The following is a 27326-nucleotide window of genomic DNA, read 5'->3' as shown; positions in this document are numbered from 1 at the left end:
TGTCTTAGAAGAGACACTGAGGTTCCTTCCCTCAACTGCTAAGCTAATAGGTTTCCAGCATGTTTTTTAAAAAAAAAGTCCAGAGCTTGGAAGTGGATGCTCTTACAGTTAGACCAAAACTTTGATTTATTGAGCACTGCCTGGCAGAGCTAAACAACAGCCAAGCTGCAATATGCAAGTATTAAAAAGTAAACTGTATTAGGTGCCAGCCACTATCACAGTGACCCATATCTTAGGGTTTCAACTGCATCTCTGTCATGCAGTCCTCCTAAAGCAGGTTTTATTGCCAAGCTTTTTAACATGCCACTGTTCAATCAAATAAAGCAGCCTTCTGCCAGAGTGTGAGCAGGATTAGGAAGTAGAACTGACTTAAAATAAAGTCTCCTAAGAGCAAGAGGCAATGACTAATTAACTGCCCCTTAATATAACCTCAGGAAATGAAAAAGTGAATCAAGAGGGAAATTTGAAAAATAAAGTTTCCCAATACAAGCTGGTTTTCTTTGTAGTGGACAAGTCTCCAGGTGACTGACTTGCTGTTAACTAGATTTACTGAAATATATCAGTCATGTTCTTAGTACCAGCATTTCAGCCTTCAAAAGGCACATCTGAATGGGTCAGGTTCTCCTCAGGGTGCTGCAGAGTTGCTTCCTCAGCCCAGAGCTGAGGGAAAGAGAGGGCTATCAGGCAGAGTTGACTGGGCTACCTGGGAGAAGAGGCTTTGGCAAACACAGTTATAATAAGATGCAGCTCCCTTTGGCAGAACCTCAGGATGGAAAGAGCACCCAGATACTGAAGAACTAAATGCAAAATGCAGCAAAAATTACTGTAACAAGCGAAACAGGAATCTCCTCCCCAGCTGACCAGAGACTAATTGTGAAAAGAGGAACAGTCAAGTTCAGGAAAAAATATTCTGACACTTCCCTCCTAGAAGGATGAAATACTGGGAGAAAAAGCTTGAGAGAGCATTAAGGCTGCTGCGTGCAGTAAGGAGAGAAGTCCCCCAAAGCTGGCCAGCCAGAAGGCAACAGCAGGTTTAGGTCACATGCAGACAGGCACATGTCTGTGCAGAAATCCAGCACCTGAAGAAGCAAGGCTGAGCACATGGATCAAATGCCCACTAGCCACCCGAGCAGCAGAGGTATCTTGCTGCTTCACAGACCTCAGCAGCAACTTCCCCACACGGGCTGCCCTTGGGCCTGTCAGGGATGTGCCAGGACAGGGGGAGAGTCCTACAGAGCCTGGAGGCATGGGCAGGCTCCCCAGCAGGCTGCTCAGTCATGTCCCCACGCAGCTCTCTCATATCTGTGGGGAAGAACCTCCCCCCTGCAGCACCTCCCACTGCCCAGCTCCACGATGCCACTGGGCTGGACCTTCCAGGGCAGTCCAGCTGCTGCCTTCCAGGAGCAACAGCTCTGTGGAGGGCATGTGCTTCTCATTCCAAACAAACACACGCTTTACATATCAGAGGTAAAAGATTTTATTATCCCACGGGTTTTTCCTAAGAAGTAAGAGTCCTACCAGACAAAATATACAAAGCATCTTATGTTTTCTTTCTAGACAACTGCATTCTCACCCTATGAAACAGTGACCACATGAGTTCACCTTAAAGAACTGATGTTTGTCCTTACAGCTGTGGGGTTGCACAGAGTTAGCATATTCAATGACCAGTTAAATCATGCAGAATCAGAAGGAAGGGGAAAAAGGTCTGTATGCTCACCTGAGTGCAGGCTTAGGTTTCTAGAAATGAAGAGAAACGCAGAGCTTAAATTTACCAGTTTGCAGCACTTCCATTAAGTGAACCAATTCTCTGACCCACTTCTTGTCATCTTCTTGGCAGTTAAAGGTTGGGGCAAACAGCAAGTTATCAGTGGAAAAACACAATGCTAGAGAAGTAAACACCCCTCTGGCAGTGGGAAACCTTCCTTACCACCCTGCAGGAAGTGCACGTAATTCTTCATTGTACATCAAGCTTAAAGCAGAATGAAACCAATGTGCGTGTCATCTTCTACTACTTAAGAGTTCATGTTTATATAAAAAAATAAATTCTCAGCCTCTAAGGATATACTAATTCTATTGCATTGCATGAGCACTCTGAGATCCTGTTTTGTTTTCACATAATTAACTCATAGTATTACTACTTAAAAGTTCAAAGTATATTCACTTTGTTTTTTTTGGTTCTGCAGAATTAATGATTGTACTTGCATTTACTTTATCCTTCCTCTTCTAAAACAACAAGCTCATTTCAACAGATGGTGAGCAAGTCCAGATTTGCTGGAAACCAATTAACAAGAATGTGCCAAGTTGAAACTCACCCCATTCTTTCAAGCCAAAAAGCTGCCTGCATTTCAAGAACCTAATTAGTTTTAACTATATTTATGGAAGAGAGGGAAGAATATTTAATTACTCTGCAATTCTTCTGCCTGATGATCAACAGAAATGCAGTTTTGTTCACACAGTCTTTCTGCAGTATATTGATCAGCTGAATCTAGTCTTGTATCAGTATCTATATTACAATGGTGCCCGCAGATAATGTGATACACAGCTGGATTACAGTAATTACTATCAAAACAGCTTTCATCAGAAGAGTTATAGAAGACACACTCTGTTAAAAGAAAAGAAGATTCAAAAAATCTGCTTCTCCGCTTGCCAGAAACTCCCCGTTCTGCTGCTGACACTTCGTATGTGGGCATGGCAGCCCATCCACACACAGATGGGATCTCGACCATGCAGGAAGACAGACCTGTGTGAACAAACTCACCCTCTCAAGCACGCAGAGCTGGCCAGGACAGACACAGGGCTCCACCTGCAGCCACAGCCTATAGATGGCACACCAGTGGGGCTTTGGCACCTTGCATCAAAAGATACCCCTCTCTTTACTCAGGCAAAGGGACAGTAGATCTGCCCAGGACCCACAGCAGCTGCAACTCTGTGTTAGAGAAAGGGCTACAGAGCCTTGCACTTCACCCTCTGCTTTGTGGCTGGAGAGCAGGGACGTGCTGTGCCATTTGTGTCAGTCCCAGCCCTCCTCACTGCCCCTTGCCCTGTCCTCCTGCTGACCCTGAACACCCTTCAGGACACCTTGCATTGCTCAGTGGGTCACACTCAGCCACATTCAGGAAGAGATGTGGTGACAGGTGAGTGCAGGAGCCAGTCACAAGAACAACACAGAGCAGTGCCTTTCAGTGTTTGAAAATCTGGTCTTCAAAGGGACAGCACACAGCAAGCTGGGACCACCACAGCATGGTTTGGGCAGAAACCTTCCCTCTGCTGAGCTTTCCAAATTGCCTCGTAACTATTCTTTTCCTAAGTGCATCTGGTTACAGATTTTAGGTCATTACATCAGTATCAAAATGGCAATCCTCCCTGTTCATACACCCCCTGTCCTGCTGCCAAGGCAGCCTCAGAGCACTATTCCAGCCTGAAACTGCTCAGGCGGGAAAAAACCACCTATTTCCAGTGCTCCTATTTCTCAGCCCTCCCTTCTACCCAAATCTGCCCCTAAAAGAGATTCCCATCCTGTGGTGTGTGGAAAAAAACTGCGTCTACTCCCAGGCTATCTTTGACCACTGTGTAAATTTAAGCCCAGCAAATGTCTCAGGTAGGTAGCAGGGAGAGAAGAGGCCACAGTGGACCCAAGAGGTTAGAGCTGCACAAGCCAGGGGGGAGTATAAAAAGTAGCCAGATTACCATGTCTAAAGAGGGGGCTGAGAGCATGTGTGTGCATGTGTGTGCAAGCAAAGCCACGGAAGGTTACATCTGGAGAGTGGCTTCATGACTTTTGGCAGATAACAGTTTCGACCACAAAAGTGTTTTCAAAGTGACGAATACGGTGGCAGTTTCCAGCCTCACGTCGACTGATACCTAGAAGTGATTTAAAGAGAGGAGAGAGGAGATTCAACAAATGATAACCTCTAGGAACTGAAGCAAGGAGGGGAAGGAAAGCAGATGAGATAAAACTGCTGAACACTGAAATGCGGGAACAACCCCGCCCATATGGAAAGCAATACTGTCTGGTCTTAGGAAGAATCACCATGTGCTCTGGGCCACAGTCCTGCATTAAGAGCTGCCATGGGCTGGAAACAGCTCGTTTCAGCTGACAGCATCTCAGTGTTATATCAGAGACCAGAAAGCCTCAAGAAACCAGCAGAAGCCACAGGCTGGTACAGACACAGCCCTGAATGCAGCCAAGGAGGGCTTAAAATAGTCACTTCCCCTCTGGCTTTTTGTATCCCTGCACACACTGATTCTGCTATGGCCTCTGCCCCCATGGAAAGAAAGAAATACTTCCCCATGCCATTAAACTGCAGAGCCTCAACTCTGGGCAGCTCTGCCAGGCAGCTACTCCACTCTTACAGCAAACCCAGTGGTGCCCTGATGACAAGCAGGCCAGTGCCAGGGCTCCACAAGACCAGCAGTCAGTGTTCCAGCAGCTGCTGCACATCAGAGCAGCTCCCACTGGGAAAGCACCATGAACTACAGCCATGGTGACCTCTGTACCCTGCAGTTTCCCCAGAGATCCAAATCCAAACTGACTATAGGTTCATATTTCAGATGAGCCTTTAAACCAGTATCTAAAAACAAATAAACACAAGTACTGATGTTAAGGAGTTTTTTGCAGCAATATTACCATTTGTATATAAGATCCATATTGCTGTTTTCCATAAAATCATTTTACCACAGTGTTCCCTCTTCATAATGTTTTCCATATTATTAGCAATTAATTAAAGGCCATTTGCAGATTTAATCTGCTCTGAATAGCTGCCATGAAGTGGGAGCCTCCATTAGGGAAATTTCCCAAATGGTTCCCAACAGCACCGCTATTAGTTCAGCCCCAGGAGTCCACATGTAAATGAATTGCTGGCTCCTGCAACCATCCTCCCAGTGTTTCTACCAGGCTGACAGAGAACAGAAACACAGCAGTCGGCACCACCCACAGCGGCCTCATCCCAGATTCGGGTTTAGACGAACCGGATGGGAAACACCTCAAAAGCTTACAGACACAGGGAGACTCCCTTCTTGCCATGACGAGGTCAGCATGGCTAAATCAGCCAAAATATGATTGCAATGGGGGGGCGGGGGGAAGCGAGTGAGGAGAAGTCAAGGCTCTCACGTTTCCGCGCACTCCGCCGCTTCAGCCGGTAGGTCTCCTTGCCGCTGCACAGGCGGTAGATGAAGGAGCCGAGCTGCTCCATGTCACTGACGTGCTCGGTGGCGATCATCTCCTCCTGGATGATGTATGTCTGAGGCAGGTATGTCCCTTTCTGAAATGACAGAGTTTCCACCAAAATAAAGCACAAACACTGCCACAATCTCCTCGCTGAACAGAACTGTCCTGTGCAGAGCGCCAAGGGCAATCAAACTGCAGAAAATTCACTGCTGGAAGGCTCAAACTCCTCTTTACTGAGACCAATTAACAGGCTTCCCTATCTGTGCAGTGAACTGTCCAGTGCACAGGGCACATAAAACAGATTTGATCCACAAGTGGAATGTTCACGAAGGAGATGAAGTCAATGTAGGATCAACCCTGTTATAAAACTAACCCAGGTTTTAAAGCAGGATGCACAAAGCTGAAACTCTGAGAGCACAACAAACCCATCTGGAGAGGGATCAAAGCCCAACAAAAATGCCAGGAACTCCACTGAAATGTGCATTTTCCATTTACTTCAAAGGGCAAAACCCAAAACCACCAGCCTTGCTCAAATTCCAACATTTCTGTTTCCTCCCTGGTCCATTTAGCACAGCCACAATGATGTCCTGCCCTTCCTGCACACAGGAATAGGGACTAGAGACGGGCCATGGGCACCACATTCAGAGGAAAAGCGAGCTCTCAGCATACTTCCACTGCCACAGGAACATCTGGGACAGCGACATCCCTGCTGTTGAGGTGGAGGCCACTATGAAGACCAGGGTGATGACTGGGGTGCCTGGTGAGGGGACATGGCAGAAAGCCATGGGGGGATGGAAAAATGGGGTACCTGGGAGCACCCCAGTGACAGAGGCCACTTCTTTCCCTGGGGGAAAGAGAGCAGCTCAGCACTAGAGACTCTCTGCACGCTGATTCCCAGGTTCTCAGGGCATTTTGCCTCTCTGGGCATCGCTGTGGCAACAACGAGCTGTGTTACCAGTGCTGCTTGGGCCAGGGGCACTTGGGAGCAGACTAGATGATAATTAGGCCATGAAGCAAAGACTCACTTCTGGTTCCTTGTGCTTAAGAAAGTCAAAGAAATAAAAGAATTGTCAGATCTGAGGCCAATATAAGTATAATCAAGGTGAAAAACAAGGAACAGCAGCACCATTTCAAATACAACCTCCAGTTTCCACCCCAGGACTGGTTATCTCCACAGAGATGTACCTGGAAACACACTAACTGAACTTGCTGTTGTGCTGCTGGGCTGGCACAGCCTACTGGATCAATACAGCTGTCCCCTAACACTGCAGGATTAGACTATTAGTGGAAGTTTGTACTACGCTAACACAACAGTTCTGCAAGAAATTGAATTATTGATTCTCGGGGGGAGAAGGCAGGAGAGGCTATGAGATATGTGCAGTTACTGGCAGGAGCTGTCATGAAACAGCCAGGGCTGGGGAACAGCATTTGCCACATCCATGACCCAGCAAGAGGGCTTAGAGAGACAGACACATGCACACAATCCATTTTCTTCACTGTTTCGGATTGAAATAGCTGTGGCAGGTGAGGTGGGAGTCACCACTCCCTCTTGTGCGACAAGGACAATACCTTCAATTCCCTGCCAAGAATTTTGAGAAAGCTAAAGCTCTGAGCATCTTGTGTTCTGCAAAGGGTATGGATCATCCATCATTTAACTGGGTCACCTCCAACTTCCTGCTGCTGCACGGGGGGAGCATCCCTCCATCCTTTTATCTCAGACACTGATCGGGCTTGTGCACTGAACTGTCACACCTGTACAGAATAAAGCCTGCAAGAAGCAGCAGAGCTGCCATTTACAGGCATAAAATCAGACAGAAGAGGCCTGGTAATGCATACATTAGGGTCTGAGTGAGGTCTGGCACAGCTATTCCCATACACAGCAGGGATTGCAGAGCAGGCACAGGGCACATTGCAGCCACACTGCAAAGGGGCACCCTGGCACGAGGGAGGAAAGGGCAGAGGACAGGCACCAACCCCCTGTGCTGCTGGAGGAAAACATCAGTAAGTATTACTTGCTGGACTGAGGTTTGACCCTAAAAACAGGACTGCAGTTACTGATAACCTCCAAAAACTTTCATCTGGAAAGTGGTCTCATTCCTTAGGGACTTGACTGGATTCAGAGATACAAAGAATGCTAAAGTCTCTGAGTCCAAGGACCAACACAGCTCATCCAAAAACCAAACAGGAGCACTTCTGAGCAGCAGGGCAAGTCATAAAGGTGATGAAGAACCCTGCAGCAGGAAGGAATTTGACCTCTGCCTGACCAGCAAGGCCCTACCTGTGGCCATGAAGGTCACAGGCTCGTAGGATGATTTAGCTGGGCAGGGACCTGAGGGCTTTATCCCATCTGATCTTGAAAATCTTCAAGGATTTCAAGGAGGTAGCACAACCTCTCTGGGCAACCTGTTCTACTACTTCACTGTCCTCATGATGAAAAATGTTTTCTGAGCTCAACACCAACCTAAACACTTTAAAACAATGTCTCTAAAGTGCATATTAAAACCTCCACAGACAGACTGGATACCTGTCCATCTTAATAATCAGGAAGTTATTTAAATCCACACCTGCTTTGGGCTCTTCAAGTGCATAAGAACATTTTATTTGTTATCCCTTTTTTAAATTCAATGATCATGCATCATTTTCATTGACTATGAGTTCGTATCTGTTATTTCAGGATGTGAGCAGCATTCCCAAGCTTTTAGGTGTTTTTCTGTCATCTTGTGTAATCCTGCCTTTTCCATTTCCCTCTGCCCCAGGGACTGGTCACCTGCCACGGTCAGAAGCTGTGACAGGTTTGGAGTGAGTTGGAGGTAAATGTGTTTTGTACCCCAGTGGGGTTTCCAGCACATTTGCCAGATGGTCACAGTGCATGAAACTGTGAGGACTGGTAGGAAACAAACTGGGAGTTTGACAAGGACTGGAGATCAGGCATCTCTCCAGGCATATCCGTTTGTCTCTGAGTTTAACCCCTCCAGAGCTGATTACACCACTTGTAGCAGCAAGCGAGCAAAGGGAATTTAAGAAAGAGTTCCATTTGGTTTTTTTCCCTTTCTTTTAAACAGACCCTCACAGAATGGATAAAAGACCCAGGCTCAGTGCCTTGCTTTACCTGTTGGGAAGACTAAGACAGACATATACCTTCTACAGTCTGAAAAACCCTGTGCTTTCTTCCTGCTGCTAAGATTAAGGAGTCCTCCATTTAAAGAGAGCTGCTTTCAGTCACTGCAATGGCAGCACAGGCTTAAGAACTGAACAAAACCACTGGTGCTAAACCCACTTAGCGCTGGCTGTGAGCACAACTGCATGAGCCCACGTCTGGTGCTACAGTTTCAGCACAGCAGGGAGAGCAGCACAGATTCCCCTCCACCCCAAAAAGGTGACAGCTGAAGAAGGCCTGTTACTCCCCAGAGGACACAAAGATCTGCAACTGGCAAACCACAGCAGTAACCACGGCAAGAGTGAAAGGAGGAAATTTTTCCTTTTTCCCCCCCTTGATTCCTACAATAACTGAACACCACAGTGAAGGAATCCACAGCTTCTCTGTGCCTCTCTGCTCAGGTTTATCATCATGCCGGTGTTATTGTGCTGTCTGCAAAATCAGTATTTCAGCTAAACCTGCTGAACCCTTCACTCTCCATGTAGACTCATTTCTGTCAGGGCCAAGGCTAACTTGCTCAGACACAGCACTTCTGATTTCCCATGAGCTTCCAGCTGGCACCCATGACCAACTCAAGGAAAGCATACAAAGCAAGCAGGACTGCAGCTGTACCTTCACGTTGACCAGCAGCTCCCACAGGTTGCGAGGAGGCATCACGATGGTGGTGTTCAGCTCGATGACGTAGCATTTATCCAGTGTTATGTCATGGTAAGCTGTCAGACCCTGCGTTCCAAGCACAGAAATTAGGGAATTGAGCCCTTTGAAATGAAATGGGTGAAGGGAGGGATTTCAGGGAACACAGGAAACTGCTTTAAAGAAACCTGTCCAAGGACCTCCCTACCGAGCAAGTCAAACAGGTTGGAAAAAATAGAGAGTGCCTTGGGCAGGAGGGCAGCTCATTAATAAGATCACCATATACATATGTGACAACAGTGACAGCACCAGTCCACAACCATGGTGCTGGTGCACTCAGCTCAGCCCCATGCTATGCCCCCAGGGTCCCCAAAAGCTCCTTACTCTCTGGAAATCATGGATGATATCCGCAGGGTCACTCCCTCCAAACTGGGGCACTGGGACGTTGATTTGCTCGTAGTTCTCCTCAAGGTAAATCTTGACGTCTTCGTGCAGCTCCAGCTGCCCTTTGAACGGCGAGTACAGCGAGTCTTCGTACAGGACACCGCAGTGGAACACGCTCTCACGGGGCAGCTGTGGGGACAACACCCAGGCAGGGGTACAACACTGCCACCCCCCACACCCAGCTACGGCAAACACGGGAAAAAATGTATCCCTCCCTCTGGTAAAACACTCTGAGCGAAACAGATGCTGGAAGGTATTCCAAGATCAGTCTTCTTACCAGAAAACATCGTCGATCAGGACAGTGCAAAACACCCTTGTGAAACGACCACGTCTCACTTCACGCTAGCCAGGTCCAAAAGGAATAAAGAACTGCCTTTGGGATTTCACAAGAAGTAATTCAGAAAGGCAAACTGACAGCCTGCAGGCTCTTAAATTCCCTAAACAGATTGTTCATGTGCCTCCATAGCCATGGCTTCCAGGAACTGCATTTTTCTACACAAGGCGTATAAGGCTGGGGGAGCAGAACACAACTGCTAAAGGCACTTGTAGCTTGGATGTGGCAAATGCAGCAGAACAAAGTGGCTTTGTCTCACAGCAAAACAGGAACTGCTGCTCTCTGAGCAACCTATCTAGTGAAATGTGTTCCTGCCCATGAAAGTGCAGTTGGAACTAGATGATCTTCAAGGTTCCTTCCAACCCAAACCCTTCTGTGATTCTCCAGAAGCACAAGGTATGGGCAAAAAAGCTAATGCAGGGCGAGTGATCAAGTTGGAGCACAAGGATCACAGGGACAGACAGCAGCCATGAGAGACTGAGACATGAAGGTCCCCTTGCCTCGGTCTCCAAAGCATCCCTGATCATGCTGAATGGACTTTCCCAGGAGACTGGATAAAAGCTGCCACTTGGTATCACACACAGGCAGTTGGGGTGACAGCAGGTGGCCGCAGGTGCTCTGATGGGCGTCTCTCAGAGCCATGCCCCACGGTCCAAGGTGGGTTATTGACTGGGGGATGGACTGAGTGCTGTCTATAACTGGGTTGATAACTTTCTCTCAGTGCCAGGGCTTCTTCTCACAAGGAAATGGCTGCACCAAAAGCCCTCCAACAGGCTGTGATCACAGTGACACAGCAGTGTGTGCCAGGGCACAGCAGCCCTACAGCTATCACAGCGCTTCCAGATCAGGTAGAAACGGGAACGGGTAATAAAGCACTGATGAGTCTTGAAACAAACACTGCAAATTAATTTGACAGCAAGGAAATTTATACAAAAAGACTACATTGCTGAGAGGGTAAGTGCTGGTTACAGAGACGAAGGCAGCAGCCGTCCTGGGAGAACTCATTCACTAACTGCCACTCCACAGCAGAACAAGGGCTTCAGTGCAAATCAGTGCTTTGGGGCTTCTTGGCTACACTCTGAGCAAGCCAGAGCTCAGCAGTTTCCTCCTTAAAAAGCAGCTCTGCCCTGCCTCATTCCCTCTGTTCTGACCCACCACAATGCTGCCAGCCCAGCGCCTCGGCCAAGCCAGGCTTTGCCAAGACTATGGGGAAGAAAAGGTGTTGAATTTAATGGAGGTCGAGTGCTCATGTTCTGTACCATCTCCCACTTACTTTTTACTTCTCTGCTTGCTTTATTAATAGCAGCACCTATTTTTGGTACACCTACAGAGTTTTGCTGTGCTAAAGCCTACAAAGCCTACCGCAAAAAGCTGTTCCTTTGCCTGTACTCTCTCTTGCTCTCTCCAGGCTTGCTGTCCTCTCACAACAAGCCATGCTTTCATGATTGCAGTGACTAGGTTTAAAAGGTAGAACTGGCAGGATATTTTTATGGAGTTAAAAAAAAAAAAAAGGGGACAAACCAAAGCCAGGAGGGAGGGGAAGAAGAGGATTTCTGGAATCTTTCAGACTGCCCTTCCTGGCAGTGGGGATGGAGGTGAGCCACTACCACTTTGGAAATGCCTTATCTGTGCAGGACAGAAAAAACCAGCACCACCTCTTCCAAAGGCTGGAGCAGCTCGTCTGGCTGCTCAGGCTGATGAGCCAAAAGCCCTTCCCAGCTCTCTCCTACCTGGGTGATGAAGAAGTATCTGTACACGTACATCGACGCGAAGACCAGGCCCAGGAGCAGCACGAGGAGCCCCATGGTCAGGTAACACACCCCGCTGAGCGATGACCTCCGGCCCTGCACGGCTGGAGCCGGCTCCTCCTGCCAGGAGAAAACACAACACTGTCACCTGCTGGGGCAGAAAACCAACTGCCTTTAATGCAAAGGCCACACACTGTGGCGTGCAGTGAAGAGAGGCAGTGTCTGGCAAAACAACTTCACATCTGGCAACAGCAAAACACTAGTGCTCTTTGCCCCCCTTCCCCGCTCCAGGTATATAAATCAGTATATATCTCTATATAAACATATCTGTGTGACAACATACACACATACATGTATACTCTGCTCCCCACTGACTACTCGGAACAAAGCCAAGCTTTGTTTCAGTGGGGGATAAAGATTAGGGGGAAAAAAAAAAAAGAATCAGGAACTAAGAGTTCCTGGCTACTGAATGTCATAGTATTTATGTATTTATACTCAAAAAGTTTTGTGGAAATGCTGCCACTTTTGGTAGAATTTCTCATAGGAAATTTTTGGGGTGGAAATTATTGGTCCCAGAGAGGTGCCTCCTGGCCCTCCTAGGGTGAGCCGACACAACTAGATGTGCTGATCTCCACTTTCAAGCACATTCCAGCGCACCTTCCAGGGATATGGACAAAACATCAAAATAAAACATATCTGCCCTTTATAGAGTGCAGCCCAATCCATACAGACAGTAACCAGCTCACCTCGTTACAGCCCTGAAACAGAAGGGCCTGGCAAAGGCAGGGTTATTTCCTGGGAGACCACTCACCCCAACCTATGATGCTCTGGTGTTTACTACCAAAATAACCCTTCAAAACATTAAGCAGGAGGATGTAAGGCCTTTCAGAAGCAGATGAAAGAAGTTGGTTCAGAGATGCCCCAGTTTCCACACAGAAAGCTGCCCTCAGCTGAGCAGGCAGGAAGGGGAGAGAGGCACCAGAGACAGCTCTTGCAGATTAACTCCCTCTGTGCAGTTCACAGACGTGTCTGATTGGAAAGACCCTCTCCATGTCTCCATGGCTAGTCAGGGACTGGTATGAACAGCAGGAACAGTGAGCAACAGTCCCTCATTTCTAAGATCCATCACTTCTTAAATGAAGAGATGTTTCTCCAGGGTACCATGGCTAAAACCCTGTGGGTGGTGCAGGTGCTGAAGCCCTAAGGGGAGATGACCCACAGCACCTCTACTCACTGCCAGCTCCCTGCACTGAAGAACCAATGTAATTAGTTTGCTGCTGCTCTTCCAGCAAATAAAGGGATGAGCAAGCTGAAAAATACCGTATTTTAGGTTTACTTCCCTCCTTCTGCAGACAAGGGCCAGCAACTGTGACAAGCCACAAAGAACAGAATAAAAGAAGCAAAAAAATCACATTACTAGAGGAAGTTTAAAGGCTCTCTGACTTGAACTGCTAGGACACGAAAGTCATGCTAGATGTCAAGTGTTTCACAAGAACAGCTTTCCCAGACACTTGTCATCAGAGAAAGTGTGCAGACAGTGCGGGTGAAGAGGAACAAAATATCTCCTGCTACTGACACTGAAGCAAGGCTGAGAAAATGCTTAATGCTCTGCAAGTGAACCCATCCAAAAGGTGCCAGGTTGTTGTGATCACTGGCTCACTGCTCTCCTCCTCAGTGAGCTGCAAGTGCTAACTCCAGAGAGGGTTTGGAGAGAGGGTTCATGAGGACACAGCAACTCAAAGGGGAAAAAAATAGTCCCACTAAAAGAAAGTGTGTTTGCAGAGTGGTAGGGAAGGGGAGAATAAGCCCTCTATGATTTACTATTTGCTAGAGCAGCTCTTTGTTCTTCGCACAACCAAAGACACGGAGATATCCCTCCTCTCACTGCCAAAGGAGATGAGTTCCGCTCCCTACGAAACATTTCTGGCTTCAGGAAAAATGCCCAAGCTTTGTGTTTTGGGAGAAGGTGGGAGAAGCAAAGCAGAGCTTTGCCCTGGGAGAAGTTATTAAACACTAGCGGGGAAAAAAAATCTCAAACAAAAATTCAAATTCTGAGGGAGGAAAGAAAAAAATCAACATCAAGCATTGTGATGGAGCAGAAATTAAGGCAGTGAGGTTACAAATACTGCCAGCCAGGCCAAGAGGAACAGTTAACCACAGTCCTGCAAAATACTGCACAAAAATCATCTGGGAAACCCTCACTAAGGTATGCATCTCCATCCCCCAGCCCTGCAGACAAAAGGGCCACCAGCTTTTGTCACTATAAGTAAATTACAATTTAAAAGCAGCTATGTTAGTCTGTGCCTCTGCTCCAGGCTGGAGGCGTTCCCAGTGCTGACAGCCAGCGCACAACCTGCTTTAACAGCACTTCGCCCAGGACAACAAACCTCCACCAGGTTGGAAAAATCCAAGAAGCCATTTCTACAGGCTGCTGCCCTGCTCGTGCCCCAACACACCTCCTTCCCATAGGATCGCTGCTCCCTGCAGTGGAAATGTGGGTATTTTACAAAACAGGAAATGCATCGCGGCCGATTTCCATCTGTTTTTGCCGTAGGAATGCCTGGCTTCCCAGCAAGGGAGCAGTTTTCCCCTAAGCCAACCTTATCATAAAGAGAACCAGGTGGTCCCAGCAGGAACCTGCAGGAAAGTCAGCCCTGCCAGAACGACCCCCAGGACCGGCCAGCAAACCAAACCGTGCACCGCACTCGAGCTGCACTTGGAGGGTCTGGCAGCAGGGACGATCTCCACGAATTCTGGTGTGGGGGGGGAAAGAGTCAGATTTGGCAGCAGGGTTTTGCTGAAGAGCAGATCGTGCCCTCAAGTCGTGCATGGACAAAAATCAAAGTACTAATGCACAGAAATGCTGTGTTACCAGATGTTTAACAATATTCCAGAATAATTCAATAACCAGACACACTGCTTGCAACAAGCCATTCTACTAATTTTCTGCCTTGATCAAGCCTGGGTTTTTTTTGGTCAAGAAGAATGGTAAAGGCTGAAGTCAAAACCACCCCTGGGTAGAGGCAAGGGCAAGTATTTCAGCTGGGCAAACATGGTTTACTCTTCTCATAGTTTTAAACACGACATGGCAACAGATGGGCATATTTTACACAAAAATCAACATTAGGTCCTCCCTCCCCTCTCTGGGCTGTGCAGAAGACAAACATTCATTTGCTTCTCCATGAATGAACAGATGGAAAAGCAACAGCAGTGGCACAGTGTCCACAAACAAGACACTACAGATGTGCACATGGGGAGGATGCACAGACAGACCCACAGCTCTGCAGAGTAACCCACTCTTCACCTCAGGGCAGGAAAACGCTGCCACTCCATGCAATGATCCTTTCTTTGCTCCTTTTTTCTTGGCACCACCACGTGCTTCACTGATGGCACAGGCAGTGGAAGCTGCCACTTTGCTGACCCTACAGAAAGGGCCGGGCCAGCTCCCTTTCCAGTGGAGAAACTGCAAGAGGCAGAGGGCACGGCACCTTCCTCTGTGCAACCAGCTCGCTCTTCCTCTGCATAGGCAATGGGGGAAAGCACCCACCTCTCAAGGATGTGGGCCCACAGCTTGTTTTTTTGCCAGGCATTGTCCTGCTAATACTTCATCCCACTGGGAAGAGACAGAGGCAGCTCCACACACAAGCCTGAGCAACCAGACATGCTGACTTGGCTCCAGCTTGCAGGCACGACTGCTTTCAGACACTCAACTCCGTGCCCGGCAGCAGACAGGATACTGGAGCAAAGGAATTCCTCCCCCTGGATAAAACAGGCACTTCACTACAACTCAGTGCCCTCCTGGCTTGCAGGAACAGAGCACAGGTAGCAGATACCCAGATGGCAGAGGATGCAGTGATGCTACAGACCATTTGGTAGAGAAGGCTTGAAAGTAGCCCAGGGGGGAAAAAAGGACTAACTCAGTCTTTGAGGATTTTCTTCAGAATTTCCGGTCTTTGTCAGGACACAATGAAAATGGCTGGTGTCCTGTCACCCCTATTTGGCACTGAATCGCTATGGAACACCTCCCCTACAAGGGGGTGGGGGACAGAAGCCTGGCTGTGCTATAGTTACAATGTCTGGTCCAAGGCATGGAAATCAAGTTCAAAGGGCCCAGTCAGTCTGAGAGGGGAAACCACCAACAGCTGCCAGGCACTGCTGAGGGCACCTCCTGCTGAGCAAACCCTCCTGGCATCATGGCACCGAGCCTTGGGGGACACACCACCAGCAGCAGCTGCTGGCAACAACCATACCCAGGAAGGTGTGGCCTTTGATATTTGCCATTAGTACAGCAGGAGGCTGTAAAAATAGAAATTTGACTTTATTGCTCCTTCATCACCCTTGCTGAAGACAACAGAAGTGAGAAAATTAGAGGTGTCATGTCATGCCTTGATCCTTCCCAAGTCACACCCTGCCTCAGCAGAGATGGGCTCAGCTCTCGGCCTTTTTCTGCTTCTTCAGCTTTGGAAACAGCTCCAAGTCCTCCACACACCATTTTTTCCTGCATTTCTGAAAAAGGCAGGTTTGAAATCTTTCATTTTAGGTTTAGCAGGGCCTGACAAACAGGGACAAGCGCCTTAAATATACACCCCCAACCGGAAAAGAAGCATGGGATGACTAAAAATAGTAGATGTGATTTTTGATGACTGACAAACGAGGAGAGAAAGGCGATGCAGAGCAACGCGATGCAAAGGGATGTGGTTTGCAGAGGATGCTCTCTGAAAGGCAGCAAAGTATGTCATCCCTCTCTGGGACCTTGCTGGTTTCAAGGAAGCAGCAGCCTGAGCTCTCAATGTTAGATGTACTGACAGAACTACAGACACTGCCACGGCTTCCTCAAAGGATGCTGGCTCAAAACTTAGGAAACCCACATCAGAAAATCTAACTTAACGTGCTGTTTTTCTCATTTCTGGTACCCAAAGGCCAATATGGACCATGGGAAAAGAAAAAAATCAGTTCAAGGCCTCTAACTCCAGCACATCAAGTCTCATATTCACAGCAAAATCAGTTACTGGTTTACAAAATATAAGGACTTGCAATAATGGCACCTCCACTGACTTCAGGTAGAAAAACCCCACAGCCAACTGCTGGAAAACTGCAGTGCTGCCACAGTTGGTGTAAGCTGGAATGACTGACCTCTCCTCTGATGTGCTGGCTTGGCTTGGAGTGTCACCTCTTGGAAAAGCGACTCCCAACTCTGCACCGCCACAGACTGCTCTTCCTGCACACAAAGCAAAGCCTTCTCATCCACCTACCCCACAGGCAGCACCCCTACTACCTGCAGGTGCTTACTGCCACTACTCTGCTCCACAAAAAGCACTGGAGACTTGGTGGGATAAATTGTAGAGTGAAGAAATCCAGACTTGTCTCCCAGAAACAACTACTCCCATACTCAGGAGTTCAGACACAGGGGGGCTCAGTGGTGAAGAGTCCCCAGGGATGGCCAGAGCGAGCTGGGATGGCCAGCCAGGGTTCCAGACTTGGAGCCCTTGCCAAGGGCTCCTCTCCAGCGCTCTGGAGATGGAAAGTGGGGGACTACACACAAGGAAAAGGCAGACAAAGGAAGACAAGACAAGGGAAATGAACAGAGAGAGATAAAACATCACAGCAAAGGCAGTTCATCCTGGCATCCACCAAAGCACCTCCCACACTCCAGAAAAGGTTCTTTTGCCAGAAGAACAAAAAATGAGCCCTGTCCTCAAGAGCAGCTATGCTTGGAGAGAGGAGAGGGAGCAAAATGAGGAGAAATACCAGGTGGCACCAAGAAGGAAGGAGTGCCTGTGCCAACGCCCTGGCAGAGCCACAGGGGTCAATGCTCTGCACTAGCAAAGACAGACCTCTGAAGGATCCCACACCTGGAAGGAAGAGTCCTTCCACGCTGAAGAGCATTTCTGGTGCTCTAGGTCAGAAAAGAAAAAAACACGTTAATGCATGGACAGAGAGAAATACACATACACACACACATATATATATCTATATGGCACACAGTTTCCAAGGCAACCAAAGTCCCAGTATTTGAACAGTGCTTGTGCAGGCCTTCCACAGAGAATACAACTGATGGCTTTTGGACTCAAAAGATGCCTGGAAGCCAAAAAAAAAAAAAAAAAAACAAACCCAAACCAAACCTGTAATTAAGAGACTATCACAGCCAAAGGCAAAAGGGTTGCAGTAAATGAATCTAATCACACCTTTAAATGACACCATAGCACATGACTACCAACAAAGCCACCTGCCTCAGGAGTCACTTTGCAGCACTGGAAATTAGAATATCAAAACAAACCACTAGGTAATTAAACCCCCCCAGCTTTGTTGCTATATGACAAAGACAGCAGGGTGTTAAAAACACAGCCTAGCATGTGGGACCTAAGCACTCAGTGATCATATTTTCCTCCTCCCTCATCAGCAAGAGAGACATAAATCCCCCTCTCTTCTCCTTTTTCCATCTCTTTCTGGAACTAAGGGGCTCTTTCTCCCCCGCTCTTTGCACAGGGGTGAGGAATTCATTTCCATACATTTTTTTTAAAATTTTTTTTTCTTTTGGCAGAGGCACAACAACTTCCAGTTGGAATGATTCCAGCCTCCCTCTCCTCTTTCCCAGGAGTAAAACCATTTAAACCATTAGCAGAGCCAACAAAGCCCCTTGTAAAAATAAGGCTATTCTTACCAGGCACATGGCTAAAGCCCTGAATGCCACACTGAACAGACAGGCAAGCAGAGAGAAAATAAACAGCTGTTGTGAAGCGGCAAAAAAACAACCCAACCTGGGCATATAGCAGCCTGACTGCCAAAATACAGAGTCTGATAAACACGGCCTGATTTCCAGAAATCCGATACCACTCACTGAGACGATGGGGAAAATCAGTCCCTGCCACGGAGCAGCTCCAACATCACAGCTAAAAAGCTCTGGAGCACCTGGGAAGAGGGAAGGAGGAGTACAGCCATGTGAAGACAGGGTTGTTTGGGGTTTTTTGCACCCCTGAAGTGGGAGGTGACATTAAAATAATGAGAATTTTCCCTAGGAGAAGAATAGAGGTTAAGCTTTGGCCTTGGGTCTCAAAACCATTAAAGCCATTAAAGACAAAAGGCAGCTCAAGCAAGAGCAAAGCAGAGTGGCTGCTCTGGGAATAGGGAAGCTCTTAAATCGAGAGGCTGGAGAAGTTGAAGAGAGACTGGATTCAAAGGTAAAGACATATTCAAGTGGGCAGACACCTGACTCCTTAAAAGACCTTTAATAAATGCCAAAAATACTGAAGAACACTGAGGTAAGGAAATGCCAACAGTTTTCAGCTTTTTCCTTGTGTAGCTGAGTCTTCCTCCTCCTCCCAGGTGAAGGGAAGGGAAGCTGCTACCAAAACCAGTCTGCTTATTTCCACCTTCATGTGTGGCCTGGGAAGAAGCAGCCCCACCAAAGGGACAAGCTGTCCCATGGCATGACAGTGGGACATGCTACCCATTTCCCCAGACTAAAACTGTACAATTGTTCCAACATTAAACAAACCCACCTTCCAACCCATAAAAGCCACCCAGGGAGCCCTGGGCACAAGCCAAGAGAGCTGGAGGCTGATTTTGCAAGAGAGGGAAAGGATTATGTGCTGTCTCAATGCATTTGAAAGCAGAAAACGTGACAAGGAAAAGACGCATGAAAAGATTTCACACCTGCAGTTTTTGACTATCAGTAATGGCTTTGGATCCTGATGAAGCACCAGAGCAGAGCAACAGCTGGGCACGGGACTCCCTTGAACACCACCACTATGCTCTAACCACTGCTTCCCCCAGGGAACTCCATATCTGGAAGGTTTTGGGGTGCAAAAAAAATTACAGCACCCACCTCTGAGCTTCTACAGTCAGGCAGGCAGAGAGGGTCAAATTAACTATGTTGGGTCCCACCAAGAGCAAGCCAAGTACTGCTGATGTGGCCGTGGCCAGTTAAGCCATCACTGTCTCACCTCACTCTTCCTCTGGACGTGACTGATTCCCAAAAGGCTGTTAGAAAGGAAGACACAGCCATGCCCAAGATACTTATGAGCTGGAACAGCCAAGGGATTGCCTTCTGCTGCTTCTTCAGACAAGAGAATGAATCACAGCCATAAACCTGTACTGTTCACCGAGCAGAGGGGTCAGAGTCCAGAGTTTCCTGGAGTTCAAGCTGAATCATCTTAACAAGGAACCCGATTACAGGTTCAGGCATTTGCCTCTTCCCTGAAAATCAGGACTTACACAGTGTCACACCATAAAATGAAGTCACTGCTCCCTTTCAGAACACTGACAGTGATTATCTCTCCCAGCAACAGCGTAGGAAAACTCTGACAGTCAATCCTACACTTAAAAATTCACCACAAAGAAATGGTGTCTAGTTTAACAACAGCAAGAGAGAGGAGGCAAATTTACCCTTCTCTTTGTTGTTCAAACTGACTTCAAAGGTAGGGCATCGAGTGCAGAGAGATGAGTTAAAAACCCAACACCCTCACATTGTCCTCCCTCAGATGGCAACACCGGCATTAAAAAACCCAAAACATACCGAGGCTCCCACACATCACTTGGGAAGAAAATACCTGTCGAGAAGTGAAAATGCCTGTTCCATCTCCTGTAAACCTGTTAATGAGCAAAGATTTGGTAGCACAAAACACCTCATCCTCTCTAGATGCTCCATCTCTCCGGACCTGGCCAGAGTGCTCAGCTTCCCTCCTCTGAGCAGCCACACACACCTGCCAGGCCACCTCTCCCCAAACAGCCAGCAAGCAGCAAGGTGCAACAACAGGGTGAAACCAGAACTGCCTGATCACTGCACAGCACAGGGCTCCTGCCAGATGAGCACGGCAGGCTCCTTCCTACAGATGGGACACAGCAGTGTATGCAGCAAAGCTTACGTCTTGTACTTGCTTTTGGTTCACTGGTACCCTTTGGAACTCTGCTTTTTAAAGGTATTCCTTGGTTTTCTGTGTTTTGTCAAAAAAAACCCCAAAACAACAAATGTTGTGCCCAAAGGGAGTAAACACAACAGGTTCTTCCCATGTAAAGAGCACCTCCATGCAAAGCTGCACTTGCCTTGGCTCTCCCCCTCTTCTCCGTTTGGAAGAACACTCACCTCCAGACAGACATTACAAGTTTCTTCGTCTCCAGCTCTTCAGTCTACATCTCTCTGGTGAAAGGCAGCTCCATGTTTCAAAATTCAATTGCATTTATAACATTTCTGCTCGGAATAGACATTCTCTGTCCTAATCCCTCCGCCAGTTTTAGCCAGATCCTTTGTCATGCTCAGCTGGAATATCAAATATTCATGTCCAGAGTCTGTTAAGATACTCAAGTCTAGTATTTCATTAGACCAGATCCTGTAAGATCCATAGACATTTTTTTTTCCCTTCTTCCTCTGCTTCCAAGGCATCCCCAAACCACAGAGGACCAAGAACCAATGACAATGCTTCTTTTTAAGACTCCATACAGGACACAAAAAGAAGTCATCACTTTAGCCCACAAGGATACAGGAGGGTTGGGCAAAGGCCAGGAATACCTTCTGTTACAGGAGACTGCTTCTTCAAATTAGGATCTGCCATATTCAGACCCCTAAATCAAGCCCTTGACATTGTGAGAACACCCACAGCTCGGGCACATCAAGCCTGGACTCAGGCCTGCAAACATGTCAATGAGCTTAATCCATCCACATTGCTGCCAGCTCGTCTTAGTCCTTCTTTCTGAATTTACAGCTTGCTTTGTGAAAAAGCCTGTTTAAAAGACTTTTCCTCACATCCCCTTCCCTTGCCATCTGTCCTCCACCTCACAGCATCCTGCAAGAAAGTTCCTCACAAAACCCAGCACTGTATTAGCACAGCAGCTTCCATAAGCCAGCGTGACTCTGCTTCACCTGCCCAGCAAGAGCCACCACTCCCCCACCTGCCACCTGTGCTGGAATCCAGCTCTGGAGCATCACTGTTCATGATGCGCTGGTACCCCTGGGAAGGCCAGCAGTGGCACTGCTGCTTGTCCTGCTCTGATCTGCTGCCACTGTGGAGCACTCATCGTCCTGGGCTTGCTCAGGCAGGTGGGAACCAGTCCCAGCTCACTGTGCCTGCCAAAGAGCAGGGACACAGCAACAGCCCCAGCATCAAGACATTATCTCTGCTAAGAGCTCTACATCCACAGCAGCCCTGCTCCTTGCTGGGGAGTTCTGCAGTGGCAGTCACAGCAAAGAGACCTTCCTGGGCACCAGAGGGGCAAATGCCCCTCAGGGAAAACGCTCCCCATGAGTTTCAGGGCTTTCTCCTGCTATTTCTACTAAAAACTGCAACCTCACTCAGCGTGGGAGCTGCTGATGCAGCAGCCCCAGGCTAGCAGCAAAGAGGAGGCAGGGGCAACTCAGCCATCAGCCCCTGAGGGAGGGTGGCCCTGCAGCCAGGAGGCTGAGACACCCACCAGACTGAGGTGCAGCCTACAAAGACACCACACAGAGAGACAGAAGGGTTGGATGGATCCAGCACCAGGCAGCAAGGAGATCCTTATGGGAAACTTTTCCATCCAACCAGGAAGGGTGTGATCCAAAGACCACCAAGTCTTGTCAAGTCTTTGGAAATGCATGGATGGGATGAAAGGCACAAAATCAAAGCCTGGTATTGCCGTAACCAACCAAGAGCAGAACATCAGCCACACCCAGGAGACACCACTGCGTGCCTATGAGCCACTGCCAAGGTGTTTCCAATGGGCTTGTCAGGCCTGTGGGTATGGAAAGAGCTCTCCCAGTCTCCTGCTTCACCCACAAAGCCCTTCTCTCCCACCAGCCAGAGCTGAGCCACAGTCTGAGCCGACACTGTCCTGCCCTCGATGTTCATCCTGCTGGCGAGCTGGAGACAAGCGCGGCTGCACGTGCTGTCTCAGCACAGCCTCTCCCAGAGGCAGGACAACAGATTTTGCTCTCTACCTCCCCTCCCCAAAGGTTTCTGTGAAAGCAGCCCCTGGATCACGCTGATTCCCACGGGCTGTGAACCACGATCCACCCTGGGCCAGCAGCACGGAGGGCTGGGCAGAGCCCGCCATCGGTGTCTGCTAAGCACGGATGAGAGGGACGAGAGGTGCCTCCTCCCTCCAATGCTTATCATTTACACCTGGTGAAGCAGAAGATTTTAATGAAACCCCTTCTCCTCTGGCTCTTGCACTGTCTCTGCTGAGTAACTTGCTAGTGTTAGAGGGGTTCACAAGGAATCAGCCAAAAAAACCCAACCCCAAAACAAATTCTGACTGGAGAGGCTCCAGCCATCAGTTTTACTTGGTTGCTGTGGATTTCAACATTCATCACAATTGCAAGGACCATACTTCCCAGAGCAGTTAAAGACACAGGGTATGCATTTATTTCCATTTCAGACTGTAAATCTGGAGTTCAATCAAAACTCAATGAATACTACTCTGCATCTGAAAAAACAATTTTCCAATGAACACAACAAATTATTTTACTGGCTGCATAACTGCCTTCTGCTCAAGGCTGCTACATCCCTGCAGCTCTACTAATGACAAAAAGACTGTTTCTTTTATAAGCCCTTAAAATGTTGCAACAGCTTCAAAATTATGTGGATTTTTCTGACAAGAGTTTAAATTGCATATTCTCTGCAATTCAAACCGAGCTGCACAGGGGAGAAACAAGGCTCAGCACATGCAATCCTGCTGTCAGGACTCCTCACCTAGTACTTTTCAGGACACATTAGCATCTCAGACATCTTCCTGCTGCTGCATCTTTGCATTCACGGAGCACTTGCCAAAATTCACAGGCTGTGGAAGCTGCCCATGAATCATTTCCCAGCTCTGGCTCCTATCACTGGGATTGAAGTTACGAGATCAAAGAGGAAAGGAATGCAGAGCATCTTGTTTGCATGTCACCAATGCCATTTTGCTGCAAGGCAGCTAGAGACACACACAGACAGGATTTATTGGAAGCACGAGGGTGAGCATGGCAAGAAAGCCTGGCTATGGAAAAACCAACCCACCAGTTGGGGATGGTTTTTCCAAACAGCCCCTCAGTCTAGCTACGTAGAAACCATACCAAAGAATCCAGTGCCATAACCTGAAAAACAGCATCAGGAAAAGGCCACCTGATGTCAGTGGATGTGCTGCTCCCTGGACACTCTCATGCTGCCCTGACTTACTGCAAACCACTCCTGCCCTTATTTCATGGGCCTTATGTTGATGTTCATACATGTCTGCCTGCTGGAATTAAGAGACCATTGAGGAGTCTTTGTTCTGAATCCATGTTTTTAAGTTCCTTTGTAGCTCATGTGGGCTTAAAAGAACACCACCATACCTCCCAGGAGTCAGAGAAAGGCCCAAGGCAACAAAAAGAACCCCAAATTTATGATTTGCTACCTAAGCCAATTTCGTTCATCTGGCAAGCCCTGAATTAGAATAATTTTGATTGCTGGGATCTGGCAGCACTAATGATAGAAATAAGCTTCTGTTACTTTTATTTTATTACTTTTTAAACTCCTTTTCTCAAAGTGCTCATGAGAAGAAGACAAATCCTGCCTGAACTCATGGAGGATCAGCAGAAGAACCAAGTTCCCAACTGAAGAAATGGTTTAATGGCAGAATGAGCTGGAAGTCCAGTGTGATAGTCAACTTTCAGGGCTGGACATCAAAGGCAGGAAAAAACCTACCACCTTGGTTTATAATTAGGCAATATAAAGTCAGGAAATCACTACGAGGTCACAGCTGGCCACATTCCCCCATTACAGGTCTCTATACAGCTCCTAGGTGTTAGATTAACAGATGCAACCATGACAGGCTGAGCACATTCAGACTCTGACAGCACAGCCAGACCTATGAGCACATCCGTGCCTGAGAGATCATAAGGATGTGACTCCCTGAACTCTGCAGAACTGAGCAGTCTCCTGAAACCCCTGCTGAAGAGTAGCTCTCCTGGACTGGTAATTCCCACTCACTCAGAGAGGCATATGAGGAGGGACACTCTGCACTGCTGCAGGAACAGAACAGAACTGCAGCTCCCCCATCATTTTTTGAGTCAGGGAGATGGCAGGGTTCAATAAATGATCAAACTGCACACACATCCCAAGGCATTTATGAGGAATACAGAAACGTCATTTAAGTCTCCTCCTCTGAAATGGAAGCACCATAACAAGGCAGACTTTATGCTGTGGGTCAGGCCTGTCTCAGGACAACACCCTCACACTACGCAGTGTGGTATTTACCCGTGGGTCCACCCTGGCAGCAGAACTGGCAAGCTGGGGGTTTTCTGGCACAACAGATTCCAGAAACAGTCAACTCCCAGCCAAACACAACAGTGCCCATTTCACCTTCCAGTCCTCGAGGGGCACTGGCTGTACCGCCCCTGGTGCGTGTCCAGCGCTGCCAGCAGCACCTGCCCATGACTCACAGTCTGGACGGGACTCACACAACTCCAGCCCAAGGCCCCAGTCATGCTCTGCACCTGCTAGGGATGCCCAGCACCTTCAATCCCTTTGAGCCTGTCAGGATCCCACCCTCCACAGGCGTGAGTGCCTGTTCCCCTCTCTCACCCACCACCTGAAGCCAGCAGAGCAGCTCAACATCACCATGTCAACTCCCATCTGCAAAGCATCTAGAGAGCTGGGTGTGCTATTTGCCCCTTGCTCCTCAGCATCCTCCAGCACCATCCACTTCGCTCCTCCTGCCTCTTCTCCATGCCGACCCTTAGCCTTCAGAGATGTTAGAATCTGAAATCCAACCCATGTATGACCAATCCCAAATATAACTCCCCGAGGCTACACCACCCAGAGGGATGAGTTCTGATGCCACTCTCCACACCGACCGGCGCTTAAGGATGGCAGCGGAGCCGCTGCCCTGCCCCATCCCCTGCCCACTTCTCCGAACTCCGTCTGCCCACGAACCCCCTCCTTGGACCGGTCACCTGTCCCGATGTCCTCCCCGCACCAGCCCCACGCCCGCCGCCGCTCCCCCCCCGCCCCACTCACGGCGCCCGGGGGCAGCAGCACCGCGCCCGCCGCGCCATCGCCCCCCGCCGCCTTCTCCTTCTCCTTGTCCGGCTTGAGCGCCGCCGGCGGCTGCTGCACGCCGATCTTCACCATGGCCCCGCTCCGCCGCCGCCCGCGCCGCCAGCCCCGGCCCCGGCCCGGCCCCGCCCCGGGGAGGGACCGCGCTGTGCCCGCCCCTGGCACCGCCCGCAGCACCGCCGGGCCCGCCCGCGGGGACGGGGATGGGGATGAGGCCGGATGGACCCCGGCATCAAGGACCTGCTTGCCAGCAGCAGCACCCCCGGGGCTGCCCCCTCCTCGCCCCCCGGAGCCACGGCCGGTCCTCACTGGGACAGCCTTCGGTCCGGGACACCCCCCGAACGACGGCATTAGAGTACTGATTAGAGCCACTGGCACTGCTGAAATCACGCCAGCAAAGAGGAGAAAACAAAATAAAACAAAACAAATAAAACTAAGCAACCCCCCCCTCCTTTACCCCCCGCCTCTTCCCCCAAGCCTGAAGGTGCATCAGCCTGGAGCAGATGCACACAAAGAGCAGAAGTTACTCTGGGGAAAGCTCCGAAAACCCAGCTGCTGTTTGCTTCAAGAATCTGCAAGCGCTCAGGTGGTCTCTCAGGGGTCTCCCCAGGGTCAGCTCTGGGCAGCAGAACAGATGAATTACCTACACCATGGCGACAGGGTTCTAGAAAATGCCCTGTCTGACAGAAGCAGAGTGTGGCATGCAGAAGGGAATTTGGGGGAGTTGCTTTTGTGCCACTGATTCTGGTCTTGTGCCACTGGATGCCGGCTGTGAAGCAGAATTATGCCTGTGGACATGAAGGCTCTCTGAACAGCAGGAACCAAGGTTAAAGAACACATGTGGACAGTTTTGTTAAGGTAACAAAATGGGAAAAAAACATGTTAATAAAACCCCTTCTGTCAGCCACCGGTGGTAAGAGAAGTAGCAAACTTATGAGTGGATAAACACAGCAATACCCTTACATTGATTTGGTCCCCTTAAACATAGTATTTATTTATAATAAAGCCATTATGAGCATTTTCTTTTGGTCCAGAAGGATTCATTATGTACTGAGTAGTTTACATCATGTTTTGAACTAACCCATTGATAAATTAGTGCTAAATTTTATTTGCAAAAGGCATCTTTGGCAGGGATTCAATGTTGACTCACAACAACAATTGCTCACAGTGCTGACTTGCCACTGTTCAATATTTGGAGCCCTGTGGGTCCTCCCAGCATCCCAACCTGTAAGTAAAAGTTACACTGGGATTGCAAGTTTTATCTCACACAGAGATAAGGGGCTGCATTTCCAAATGCCCAGAGGAGGAGCAAAGGAGCAGAAATCCTTGTGCCCCAGTCCTCTTGATCCACCAGGTTTCCTGCTTTCTACCCTCTTGGGCACTCTCAGGCAAGACTGGGCCCTGCACTTTTTAGGTGGTTTGGCTACAGCTCTTTGCACGAGAAACTGTGTTTGCTGTGTTACCTCCTTTGTCTCCAGTCCAGTGGTCCACTGGGCAGCTCTCACCCCACAGAGAGGAAATCTAAAGCCAGGATGCAGCTGGGGAAAAGTGATAAACAATCAGTACATCTGATAAACAGCAGGGAAGCCTGACACGAAAATCTTCAGTTTACAGGCAGAAGTTGTACAAAGTTGGGGTTTGTTCCTTCCATTTGTGGCAAACATGCCTCCAACCCCCCATCCCCAATCAGTCAGTCTGTGGGACTGGTGGGACAATTCTGCAGTCAGGAGAGCAAAGAATCCTCTGCTGATATTTAGGTCATTTGTGACAGAGACTGAGAGAAGTAAGCACAAAGCTCCTGACAGAACTAGTCTATTGATTTTCTCAGAGGACTGAAAGGCAGCATCACACCATGCCAAGC

The 27326-nt window shown here is 48.6% G+C and overlaps 1 protein-coding gene across 1 annotated transcript; it reads right to left on the bottom strand.

The window, feature by feature from the left end:
* Positions 1 to 1453: 1453 nt before the first annotated feature.
* ITM2C (integral membrane protein 2C) lies at positions 1454 to 25576 on the bottom strand. Its single transcript, XM_027884357.1, has 6 exons — positions 25427 to 25576; positions 11466 to 11603; positions 9342 to 9530; positions 8937 to 9047; positions 5111 to 5261; positions 1454 to 3861 (listed from the first exon to the last, which is right to left on the bottom strand). Exons 1-6 carry the CDS (start codon positions 25538 to 25540, stop codon positions 3770 to 3772), a joined length of 795 nt encoding a protein of 264 aa, XP_027740158.1. The 5' UTR covers positions 25541 to 25576; the 3' UTR covers positions 1454 to 3769.
* Positions 25577 to 27326: the final 1750 nt, after the last annotated feature.

Source organism: Empidonax traillii, unplaced genomic scaffold (genome assembly GCF_003031625.1).
Source record: "Empidonax traillii isolate 1590-97213 ecotype Southwest subspecies unplaced genomic scaffold, ASM303162v1 scaffold143:size1492093, whole genome shotgun sequence".
Lineage (NCBI taxonomy): Eukaryota > Metazoa > Chordata > Aves > Passeriformes > Tyrannidae > Empidonax > Empidonax traillii.
This window is presented reverse-complemented; position numbering and strand designations above follow the sequence as displayed.

Bases quoted from the DNA above. Each gene is read 5' to 3' on its own strand.
- ITM2C (XM_027884357.1), bottom strand. From the start codon at position 25,540: ATGGTGAAGATCGGCGTGCAGCAGCCGCCGGCGGCGCTCAAGCCGGAC. The intron at 9,048-9,341 runs GTAAGGAGCTTT...CTTGGAACGCAG, and splicing joins TCATCCATGATTTCCAGAGA to GGTCTGACAGCTTACCATGA. The intron at 3,862-5,110 runs GTGAGAGCCTTG...AATCACTTCTAG, and splicing joins GCGGCGGAGTGCGCGGAAAC to GTATCAGTCGACGTGAGGCT.